The 12,844-nt window shown below is 45.2% G+C and overlaps 1 protein-coding gene across 1 annotated transcript in view; it reads left to right on the top strand.

Annotated features, from left to right (window-relative positions):
* The window catches only part of sh3pxd2aa (SH3 and PX domains 2Aa), a 482,983-nt gene that overhangs the window by 100,649 nt on the left and 369,490 nt on the right, over positions 1 to 12,844 (top strand). The window contains exon 3 of the mRNA XM_070876344.1: positions 8,780 to 8,855. Coding sequence (XP_070732445.1) covers positions 8,780 to 8,855 — 76 coding nt within the window. The remainder of the gene's footprint in view (positions 1 to 8,779; positions 8,856 to 12,844) is intronic.

Genomic DNA, 12,844 nt, shown 5'->3' with positions numbered 1-12,844 from the left:
CCCCCTTCCTCCTCCTGCTCTCCCCCTCTCTCCCTCTACCCCCCTCCTCTCCCTCCCCTCGCTGTCAGAAACACAGACACTGACAGACAGAGAATGAGAGACACACACAGACAGACAGAGAGATAGAGACACTGACAGAGACACACTGAGGGAGGGACGGGGGTATCCCAGCACGCTGTTGGAGGGCTCCCGGTGCTGCAGTCGGTGAGTAGAAAATGTTTTATTTATTGATTTAAAAAAAAAAATTATTTCTTATTAATTTTTTTAATTGATTTATTGGTTGATTTATTGATGTATTTATCATTTATTATTGATGATGGCTCTTTATTTGTAAAACTGAAGTGTTTAATGTTTGTAAACTTCTCTTTAAACCCCCCCCACCACCATTCCCTATGCCTGATTTGTAACCTACGCCTGATTTTCTAAAGTGTAGACAAGGTTTTTTCGAGCGTACAAAAATCTTCACTTACTTCATTCTAAGTTAGTTTGGAGTAAGTTTTCACTGACGAAACTTTGAAAACAGGCCGGACACGCCCCCTTTTGAAAAAAAAATTCTGTTCTAAAGTGAAACTGTTCTAACTGACTAGAACTGGAGCAAACTAAATGACGAGAATTCCGATTTCTAAGATACTCCGTTCTACACCAGTTGCTCCTAAAAATCAGGAGCAAATCATGTGTAAACTTGGGGCCATAATGTTATCTCCTTGTGTGTAATTTCTAATTGTTTGATTATTCCTAGTCATTGCCTGGAAATCTCAACACAGAAATAGCCTGTGATTTCTTCAGTGGACATGGCTACAGAGGTTGTTTAGGATATCTGCTATTCCTTAGTCATTTGGAGTCATAATTCCTAGACTACCTGCTTTGTATGAATATATTTATAAAAAGCCTTTACTACTGTGCTTTATATTCCCTGCACTTTCAAATTTGTGTTCTGTTTTAGTTGATGTGTAAAGTTATTCAACTTTAGGATAATGGGACTGGAGGCTACAACAAACTCTACCATGAAATCTGGTTACACAGCTCAATGCATTTTAGACACCAAATGATAGAAATTCATTTTTTGGTGAAAACCATATTTATTCGCCAAAAATACCACTTTTGCTTCGCTATGAGACCTAAAATTCGAGCTTCAGTTTGCGCAGCGGTAAAAAGCGGCGTTGCACGAGGATTTGTGGTGCAAATCGCAAATTTTATGCAATTTTACGCCGAGGCCGATACCGCTGCGAGAGAGGCCTTGGGGCGGGGGGGGTGAAATTTCAAAACACAAAAAATAACAAATCACAAAACATTCATAAGACTCAACTATTGAATCGCTGAAAAAGAATAAAATATGAAAATCTTTAACTTACCTTTTTTTGCAGGTCTTCATACTTACCGCTGCTCCAAGGGCTGCAACGCAGCTTTTTACCTGCCGGTATTTTTCCGCGCTAAATACGGGTGTGCGCTGAGCCAAATTTTTGGATTAAGTGATATTTCGAGTCTTGCGTGGCAGCGGTTTGCTCCCCAGCGGTACTTAAAAACCGCCGCCACAAGACATGTCTGAATTTCCCGAAGACCAGTTTTTTTGGCCAAAAGTGCGAAATATCGCCAAAAAAACGGTTGCAAGGTCGGCAAATTTTTAGCCCCAACTCCTCAGAAAGAATGCAGGGGAGGAAAGTCTTAGCACCTTTTTATATGGAATAAATTCATGGAAAAGCAGTTAAGAAATGGACTTCTGGTAATCTGGATTGTAGGGTTATTTAGTTATATATAATACATGGCCATATGTCAGTTATGTGTAATACCTGTATAACAACAGGCTGGGGCAGTTGTGCTGCGTGAATATAAATAGTGCCGAAGTCAGAGCAGATAAAAACTGGTTAGTGGAAGGATGTAGTACACTGACGAAGTGGATGGAAACTGAGAGAGGCATCTCTGAGTAAAGTGGTGGTATTAGTATCCCATATCTGAGTCTATCCTAATAAAATCCTCGTACGATAGATATGGCACCAAAGTTAGAGAAACTGTGTGTGATGCGAACATGACACAGAGACTGCAGCAGAAAGACAGACTGTTGGAGAAGGGAACAATAGTTCCAGTTGATGCTGAAGTTTTCTAATTCAAGATGAAACACTTCTGTTCATCTATTGGTAGTTTGGATAAGTTTGAAATAAATATTAAGCAGTTAGTAATGAGATGTTGCACATTTGGGTTATGTTTCTTCTTGCCCATATCCTGATCGTTGCATTTGTATGCTGGTCTGTGGGGATTGTTTTTCATTGTGCACCATTGGTTTTAATTTGGCTGAAACTGGATACCGTCCTTTTAGGATTTGCCGCATAAGCGTAGATTTCTCAGTGGTCTAAAAAGAAAATGAATGATGCACAGCTGCTCTGCATTAAAGGTTTGCCTAATTACCAAATGCAGACTTCCTGTTGTCTCAAAGGGCTGGGTAGGGCTTCAGCTGTTCTCAACTAAGTGCAATACTGGTCTTAGTAACTTACCCATAACCTCCTATTCATTGTAATTATAAAATACTAAAAATATGAATCAAAGCAAGTATTGTATTTATCAGATGCCTAGGTCTTTAGAGGAAAGAACTGAATTGGATTTAAAAAAAAATTTAGGTCTCTGGAAAACCATGACATCCTAAATTGTACAGTGCCTCTAAATAGAAGGAAAGAATTTGCATTTAACATACTTGTGTCCCACATACCATATGAGATTTTATATCTTTTTTTTGTATTCATGGTGGTGTTCCTATGCGCCTGTTGTCCTTATCCTTGTAGGTGGTAGAGATTGCAGATTTGGGAGGTGCTGCCGAAGAAACCTTGGTGAGTTGCTGCAGTGCATCTATAGATGGTACACGCTGCAGTGGAGGGAGTGAATGTTTAAGGTGCTGATGGATGGGATGCCAAACAAGCAGACTGCTTTGTCCTAGATGGTGTCGAGCTTCATGAGTGCTGTTGGAGCTGCACTCATTCAGGCAAATGGAGAGTATTCGATCACACTTCTGACTTGTGCCTTGTAGATGGAGGAAAGGCTTTGGGGAGTCAGGAGGTGAGTCACTCGCCGCAGAATACCCAGATTCTGACCGACTCTTATAGTCACAGTATTTATGTGGTTGGTCCAGTTAAGTTTCTGGTAAATGGTGACACCCCCGGATATGATGTTGGGGGATTTGTTGATGGTAATGCCCTTGAATGTCGAGGCACGTGGTAAGAGACTCTCTTATTGGAGATAGTCATCCACCCCTGGCACTTGTGTAGTCATTTATCAGCCCAAACCTGAATGTTGTCCACGTCTTGTTGCTTGGGGGCATGGACTGCTTCATTATCTAAGGAGTTGCGAATGGAACTGAACACTGCAATCGCCAGCGAACATCCCCACTTCTGACCTTACGATGGAGTGAAAGTCATTGATGAAGCAGCTGAAGATAGTTGGACCTAGGACACTGACTTGAGCAACTCCTGCAGCAATGTCCTGGGGCTGAGATGATTGGCCTCCAGCAACCACAACCATCTTCCTTTGTGCTAGGTATGACTCCAGCCTAAGGAGAGTTTTCCACCTGATTCCCATTGACTTCAATCTTACTGGGGCTCCTTGATACGTTTAGTCAAATGCTGCCGTGATGCCAAGGGCAGTCACTCTCACCTCACCTCTAGAATTCAGCTCTCTTGTCCATATTTGGACCAACGCAGTAATGAGGTCTTGAGCCGAGTGGTCTTTGGCGTTGGTGAACAGACTATTGGTGAGTAAGTGCCGTTTGATAGCACTGTCGACGACACCTTCTATCATCTTGCTGATGATTGAGAGTAGGCTGTTAGGGCGGTAATTGGCCGGGATGGATTTGTCCTCTTGTGGACAGGACATATCTGGGCAGGTTTCCATATTGTCGGATAGATGCCAGTTTTATAGCTATACTGGAACAGCTTGGGTGGAGGTGCTACTAGTTCCAGAGTACAAATCTTCAGCACGACAGCCAGAATGTTATCGGGCCCGTAGCTTTTGCTGTATCCAGTAAGCTCAGCCGTTTCTTGATATCACGTAGAGTGAATAGAATTGGCTGAAGACTGGCCTCTGTGATGATGGGACCCTCAGGTGGAGCCCGAGATGGATCATCCACTCGGCACTTCTGGCTGAAGAAGGGATAGAGGGATCTGGGGGTTACAGATACACAAATCGCTAAAAGGAGTGACACAGGTTATTAAGGCCATAAAAGAAGAGAAGACTGAGGGATAGCCTGATAGAAGACTTTTAAGATTATGAAAGGATTTGATAGGGTAGATGTAAAGAAGATATTTCCACTTGTGGGCAAGACCAGAACTTGGGTCCATAACATAAGATAGTCACTAATAAATCCAATAGGGAATTCAGGAGAAACTACTTTACCCAGAGAGTGGTTAGAATGTGGAACTTGCCATAAGAACATAAGAAACAGGAGCAGGAGTAGGCCATTTAGCCCCTCGAGCCTGCTCCGCCAATTAGTAAGATCATGGCTGATGTGATCTTTGTCTCAGCTCCACTTCCATAACCGCTCCCCATAACCTTTGACTCCCTTACCGTTCAAAAATATATCTATCTCCACCTTAAATATATTCAATGACCCAGCCTCCACAGCTCTCTGGTGCAGAGAATTCCGCAGATTTATGACCCTCAGAGAAGAAATTCCTCCTCATCTCCGTTCTAAATGGGCGACCCCTTCTTCTTAAACTATACCCCCTAGTTCTAGATTCACACACGAGTGGGAACATCCTCTCTGCATCTACCTTGTCGAGCCCTCTCAGTATCTTATACGTTTCAATAAGATCACCCCTCATTCTTCTAAACTTCAATGAGTATAGGCCCAACCTGCTCAACCTTTCTTCATTAGCCAACCCCTTCATCTCAGGAATCAACCAAGTGAACCTTCTCTGAACTTCTCTATCACAAGGAGTAGTTGAGGCATAACATAGATATATTTAATGGGAAGCTAGATAATCACATAAGGGAGAAAGGAATAGAAGGATATCTGGATGGGGTTAGATGAAGAAGGGTGTGAGGAGGCTAGTGTGTGGAGCATAAACACCAGTATGGACCATTTGGGCCGAATGGCCTGTTTCTGTGCTGTAAATACTTTGTAATACCCCTGGATTCCGTTGCATCTCTACCCCTATTTAGACTTATTATCCAAGCAGTTTGTGGCCTCGTTATTCTTCCTACCAAAATACAACTGCTCACACTTGTGTATATTGAAATTAATTTGCTAATTATATGCCCATTTTGCAATTTTATTCATGTCGTCTTTTATTTTATTGCCGTCTTTCTCAATATTAACTACACCCCCCAATTTGGTGGCATTTGCAAATTTTGAAATTGTACTTCCAATTCCCGAGTCCAAATCGTTGACATAAATGGTGAACGACAGTGGTCCCAGCAGCGATCCCTTTTTTCTTCTTCTTCGGCAGTCCCTCGAATTGAGGATGACTTACACGCCAAAAAGAGATGCGTTCACAGGTGTTTCAATTAAGGACCTAATATTCCAGGTCCCGAACTGCATAATGAAGGGTGGAAGATGCCTGTGCGTGGATTTTTTTAACATGTGGTGGCCGTTGCACACCAGCCACCACACAGGCTTGAAAGAGCTTGGTCTTGGATTAACCAAGATGACTGAAGACCAACTCTACTGCACGGACCTAGTGCGCACACATATCAAAGTGTGGGTTGGCCCGTGCTGCCCCTGGGCCTATGCCTCTTCTGGGCCCTGAATTCATGCCTCTCCAGGGCCCTGATCACATCACACTGCAATCTCTCACTGCTCCTTCGCCTGGGCCTCCTGTTCCTGCTGTACCTGCCCACGCTCCAATCACCGACCTGGATTATGGTGATGTCCAATCCAATCGCCCTCTTCACAGCCATCGCCTTCCTGCACCAGCTCACACTGCTCCCTGGAGTGGTATGCTCCTTTTTAGGCCTTGACCTGCCGCAGATGTTCCCTCGCAGGTAGGGGCCACCGCTCTCCTCCCCCCCCCTCTTCTATTCTTCTCTCCTCTTCCCCTCTTCAATAACGCACCCCTCCCCACCTCTTTTATTCCGCTCCCCTCCCCCCTCTTCCCCTCTTCTCTCCCGCTCCCCTCTTCCCCCTTCCTCCTCTCTCCTCCTCTTCTCTCCCCTCTCTGTCTCTTCCCCTCTTCTCTCCCCTTTCAATCCAAGTGTTTCCATCTCCCTCTGTCTCCGTCTTCCCCTCGCACCAAGTCTTGCTCGCCCATCACTCCTGTGCTCGCTGACCTACATTGGCTCCCAGTTAAGCAACGTGTCAATTTCAAAATTCTCATCCTTGTTTTCAAATCCCTCCATGGCCTCACTCCTCCCTATCTCTATAATCTCCTCCAGTGCTTCAATGCTGGGAATGTTGGCCTGAGCCAGGACATTTACGTTGGTGCGACTATCCTGCCAATGGATTTGCAGGATCTTGCGGAGGTAGCGCTGGTGGTACTTTTCCAGCGTTTTGAGGTGTCTACTGAATATAGTCCACGTCTCTGAGCCATATAGGAGGGCGGGTATCACTACTGCCCTATAGACCATAAGCTTGATGCCAGATTTGAGGTCATGGTCTTCAAACAGTCTCTTCCTCAGGCGACTGAAGACTGCACCGGCGCACTGGAGGCGGTTTGGACTTTTTCATTGATGTCTGTCCTTGCTGATAGAAGGCCCCCAAGGTATGGAAAACGTTCCACATTGTCCAAGGCCGCGCCATGGATTTTGATGACCGGGGGGCAGTGCTGTGTGGCGGGGTCAGGTTGGTGGAGGACCTTTGTCTTACGGATGTTTGGTGTAAGGTCCATGCTTTCGTACGCTACACTCGACCAGCTCCGTTGGGCGGACAACATTGTCCGCATGCCCGACATGAGACTCCCAAAGCAAGCGCTCTACTCGGAACTTCTACACGGCAAGCGAGCCCCAGGTGGGCAGGGGAAATGTTTCAAGGACACCCACAAAGCCTTCTTGATAAACTGCAACACCCCCATCGGCACCTGGGAATCCCTGGCCCAAGACCGCCCTAAGTGGAGGAAGAGCATTTGGGCAGCTCGAGTCTCGTCGCCGAGAGCATGCAGAAATTAACTGCAGACAGCGGAAGGAGCGTGTGGCAAACCAGACTCCCCACCCACCCTTTCCTTCAACCACTGTCTGTCTCACCCTGTAATTCCTGTATTGGACTGTACACTCATCTGAGAACTCACTTTTAGACTGGAAGCAAGTCTTCCTTGATTTCGAAGGACTGCCTATGACGATGATGAATCTCCTCCAGCCCCACAACTCCCCCGAGAAGTCTGCGCTTCTCTAATTCTGCCCTCTTGAGCATCCTCAACCATTGGTGGCCGTGCCTTCTGTTGTCTAGGCCCCAAGCTCTAAACCTCTGCGCCTCGCTTCCTCTCTTTCCTCCTTCAAGTCGCTGTTGGAAACTTACCTCTTTAACAAAGCTTTTGGTCACCTGCCCTAATTTCTCCTTAGCGGCTCGGTGTCAAATTTCTTATCTCATAATACTCGTGAAGCACCTTGGAACGTTTTAATACTTTATAAGCGCTATATAAATACAAGTTATTACTGTTGATCCACGGAGCTGAACAAAGCATGGATCCACACTGCACTGCACGGTACTGTGCATGTGTGGGCGGATCACCGTGCCAGTACGCATGCACAAAATGTGGCAGGTCCGACTGCTCACGTGCGCAGAAGGACACAAAAATGTCTGTGCAGATAATCACTTCACCGGCAATTTGAGCTGGCTCGGTTACATTCTTAAATCAAGGTACACCGATCCTTCATAGGTCTTCTCCCGGGCATTGTTAGTACTTTCCCATTGTGAACAGAAAGCTACTGTATAGAGGAACGAAACGCTTGCATTTATGTAGTGCTTTTAACAGAAGAAGCCCCAAGGCACTTTACAAAGGGAGGAGAAATGGACACTGAGCCATAATTGGAGTGGTAGAAGAAATGCTAGAAGCTTGATCAAAACGGATGATTTGGGGGAACAAATGTAACCTTGGGAGAGAAATGAAAAGGTGAGAGTGACGATGAGTGCTCTGCCATCAATAGTGGGGCAAAGTGAAGACTAGAGTTGGAAGACTGAACAGTGCAGGAGGGGATACAAGGCTGGAGGAAGTTCCAGAGCTGGGGTGAGCTGCAGACATGGATGGATTTGAAGATGAGGACAAGGATTTTAAATTCAATTCTGTCCAGCTTAATACTAATTTAATTCAACAAGGATGGGAAAGGATATGAGCAGCTGAATTTTGCATAAGCTGGAGTTTTTGAAGGATGGGAGGCCAGAAAGTAGGGCACTGGTGGAGAAATCTAGGCTAGATTTGTTTAAGGGTTTCAGTGATGGTGGATTGAGGTAGGAGCATGTTACAAAAGCAAAGAACTAGATTAGGAGCTGGATCCAGCAATATATTTGGAAAGATCATCTCCGTTCTTTGCCACAGAATGGTTGAGGCAGATTTAATTGCTTCCTTTTAGGAAAATTGAATAAATATTTGAAGGAGACTATGGAGAAAAAGTGGGGACGAGAGATTAGTTTTGGATTGCCCCAGCAAAGAGCCTGCACAGACACAATCGGCTGAGTGGCCTCCATCTGTGCTGTAGACGTTTGGTTGTCTGGATCAATAAGTAACTCAATAAGTAACTCTCCATGCAGGGTGGATTCTAATGTTGTATTTTGATTGTATTGTGACACTATACTCTGTAGTAAGTATGGGTTTACATAGTGCTGTACTGCAAGATGTGTAACACGCATTATGTCCTTTCCTCGTCGCAGATGCAGCTCTTGGACAAGTTTCCTGTTGAAGGAGGACAGAAGGATCCTAAATTGCGCTGCATCCCTTTCTTGCCTGGTGAGTAGCAGCTTACTAACCCATTCGTTGCTCCCGCAAGCTCTGTAATTCTTAGTACTATTTGCAGATCTGTCCCGTGCCCCCTACAACCTGCGGCATTGCCGGCCTGGCACCGCCTGCGGCTCAATTACATAGAATGTACAGCACAGAAACAGGCTATTCATCCCAACTGATGTATAAGAACATAAGAACATAAGAAATAGGAACAGGAGTAGGCCATATGGCCCCTCGAGCCTGCTCCGCCATTCAATAAGATCATGGCTGATCTGATCATGGACTCAACTCCACCTCCCTGCCCGCTCCCCATAACCCCTTATTCCCTTATCATTTAAGAAACTGTCTTATTTATGTCTTAAATTTATTCAATATCCCAGATTCCACAGCTCTCTGAGGCAACAAATTCCACAGATTTACAACCCTCTGGGAGAAGAAATTTCGCCTCATCTGTTTTAAATGGGCGGCACCTTATTCTAAGATCATGCCCTCTAGTTCTAGTCTCCCCCATCAGTGGAAACATCCTCTCTGCATCCGTCTCGTCAAGCCCCCTCAAAATCTTATATGTTTCGATAAGATCACCTCTCATTCTTCTGAATTCCAGTGAGTAGAAGCCCAACCTAACTCAACCTTTCCTCATAAGTCAACCCCCTCACCTCCGGAATCAACCTAGTGAACCTTCTCTGAACTGCCTCCAAAGCAAGTATATCCTTTCGGAAATATGGAAACCAAAACTGCACGCAGTATTCCAGGTGTGGCCTCACCAATACCCTGTATAGCTGTAGCAAGACTTCCCTGCTTTTATACTCCATCCCCTTTGCAATATACCGCCGTATTTATTATCCACTAGAGCCTCCTCCCACCCCTCCTCTTCTAACCGCATCAGCATATCCTTCCATTCCTTTCTCCCTCATGTGTTTAGTTCTCCCTTAAATGCATCTATGCTATAACTATAAGTAAATGCATTGTGTGGTGTGATACGGAGAGAACTCGGAATGTCCCATGTTCAATCCCTGACCTGTGCTGAGATATCTGATCGCAGTCAGGTTTATGGTATAAATCCTACAAATGGCTTCAGTGACCATGGACTTAAGAGGATAAAATCGGTCAGGATTCTCGCTCCTTGTCACTACTCAGTAAGCCTACATTTCTTCTTCTTGGGCAGTCCCTCGGAGTCGAGGATGACTCGCTTCCACACTAAAAATGAGTTCTCAGGTGACTGATGAGTCTAATGTGGGACCTAGTCTCTGTCACAGGTGGGGCAGACGGTGGTTGAAGGAATGGGTGGGTGGCCTGCTTGGGTTGCCGTGCGCTCCTTCCGCTGTCTACGCTTGGCTTCAGCTTGCTCCCGGCGAAGAGACTCGAGGTGTTCGGCGCCTTCCATAAAAACATAGAAATTTACAGCGCAGAAGGACACCATTTTGGCCCATCGTGTTCGTGCCGGCCGACAAAGAGCCGCACGGCCCTCGGTCAGCAGCCCTGAAGATTACATATAAACCAATAAACAATGGCGGAAAGGTAATGAGCACCCAGTCCAACCAGTCTGTCCCTCACAACTGTGACACCCCTTACACTGAAACATTCGACACTCCACCCCAACTGGAGCCATGTGAATCTTTTCCTCCACTTTGAGTGGTCTTGGGCCAGGGATTCCCAGGTGTCAGTGGAGATGGGGCACTTTTTCAAGGAGGCTTTGAAGGTGTCATTGAAGCGTTTCCTCTGCTCACCTGGGGCTTGCTTGCCATGTAGAGTGCTTGTTTTGGGAGTCGCGTATCAAGCAAGCGGACGACGTGGCCCATCCAATGGAGCTGATCGAGCGTGATCAATGCTTCGATGCTGGGGATGTTGGCCTGAGCAAGAACACTGACGGTGTGCCTATCCTGCCAATGGATTTGCAGGATCTTGCAGAGGCAGCGTTGGTGGTACTTCTCCAGTGTTTTGAGGTGCCTGCTGTATATAGTCCATGTCTCTGTACCATATAGGAGGGTGGATATCACTACTGCTCTGTAGACCATAAGCTTGGTGCCATGTTTGAAGTCCTGGTCCTCAAACACTCTTCTTCAGGTGAACGAAGGCTGCACTAGCACACTGAAGGCGGGGTTGGACCTCGTCGTTGATTTGCCTACATAACAGTAATTGGTGCACTTCAAAGTAATTAGTTCTGTGTGAAGACTTCAGATGTTCCTGAGAAGTGTGATAAGACATAATATACATTTCAAAAAGGAGGACAGAAAATGCCCAGTTGGTCCACCGAGCTTGTCCAATGCCTCATTATCAACCACCGCCCCCACCACAAGTTCTAGGAGAAGCAAAAAAACTCTGGAAATTCCTCTCTGATGCTCAAAGAGACCACGATAACTGAGTGACACAAACACCAGTGACCCACCGACCTGCTACATGTAGATTAGTTTGCCATGTTCAAGAGCTTGTTCAGTTCTCTTTTGAATGCTTGCAGCGAATCTGCAGTCACTGCAAATGCAGGTAACTTACTCCAGAGGTTGAAGGCTCTCGAACAGAAATGTCTCCTCACATCTAACCTAGTTCTTTGCTTTTGTAACATGCTTATGTTCCCTGGTCATCCTTAACCTATGGAGCTCAAATAGCCTATTCACTTGAGCTGAGTCTAATCTTTTCATTATTTTAAGGACATCAATCATATCTCCTCAAGAGGTAGAACTGGGTGTGGCCCATGTACACATGGCAAAAACCAAAAAGGGCCACATTACAACATAATTCTAAAAGGACAAAGAGTGTTAAAAAAACAAGCCTGAAGGCTCTGTGTCTCAATGCGAGGAGCATTCGTAATAAGGTGGATGAATTAACTGCGCAGATAGCTGTTAATGGATATGATGTAATTGGGATTACGGAGACATGGCTTCAGGATGAACAAGGCTGGGAACTCAACATCCAGGGGTGTTCAATATTCAGGAAGGATAGACTGAAAGGAAAAGGAGGTGGGGTAGCGTTACTGGTTAAAGAGGAGATTAATGCAATAGTAAGGAAGGACATTAGCTTGGATGATGTGGAATCTGTATGAGTAGAGCTGCGGAACACCAAAGTGCAGAAAACGCTAGTGGGAGTTGTGTACAGACCTCCAAACAGTAGTAGTGAGGTTGGGGATGGCATCAAACAGGAAATTAGAGATGCGTGCAATAAAGGTACAGCAGTTATCATGGATGTCTTTAATCTACATATAGATTGGGCTAACCAAACTGGTAGCAACACAGTGGAGGAGGATTTCTTGGAGTGCATAAGATGGAGAGTGACACAGTTAATTCAGAGATTAGGGTCCTGAACTTAAAGAAAGATAACTTCGATGGTATGAGACGTGAATTGGCTAGGATAGACTGGCGAATGATACTTAAAGGGTTGACGGTGGATAGGCAATGGCAGACATTCAAAGATCACATAGATCAACTTCAACAATTGTACATCCCTGTCAGGCGTAAAAATAAAACGGGGAAGGTGGCTCAACTGTGGCTAACAAGGGAAATTAGGGATCCAAAGAAGAGGCATATAAATTAGCCAGAAAAAGCAACAAACCTGAGGAGTGGGAAAATTTAGAATTCAGCAGAGGAGGACAAAGGGTTTAATTAGGAGGGGAAAAATAGAGTATGAGAGTAAGGTTGCATAGAACATAAAAACTGACTGCAAACGCTTCTATAGATATATGTGAAGAGAAAAAGATTAGTGAAGACAAATGTAGGTCCCTTGCAGTCAGAATCAGGTGAATGTATAATGGGAACAAAGAAATGGCAGACCAATTGAACAAATACTTTGGTTCTGTCTTCACTAAGGAAGACACAAATAACCTTCTGGAAATACTAGGGGACCGAGGGTCTAGTGAGGAGGAGGAACTGAAGGAAATCCTTATTAGTCAGGAAATTGTGTTAGGGAAATTGATGGGATTGAAGGCCGATAAATCCCCAGGGCCTGATTGTCTGCATCCCAGAGTACTTAAGGAAGTGGCCATAGAAATAGCAGATGCATTGGTG

Source organism: Pristiophorus japonicus, chromosome 3 (assembly GCF_044704955.1).
Source record: "Pristiophorus japonicus isolate sPriJap1 chromosome 3, sPriJap1.hap1, whole genome shotgun sequence".
NCBI classification, from domain to species: Eukaryota; Metazoa; Chordata; class Chondrichthyes; family Pristiophoridae; genus Pristiophorus; species Pristiophorus japonicus.
The sequence above is the reverse complement of the archived record's forward strand: the minus strand, read 5'-3'. Positions and strand labels throughout refer to the sequence as shown.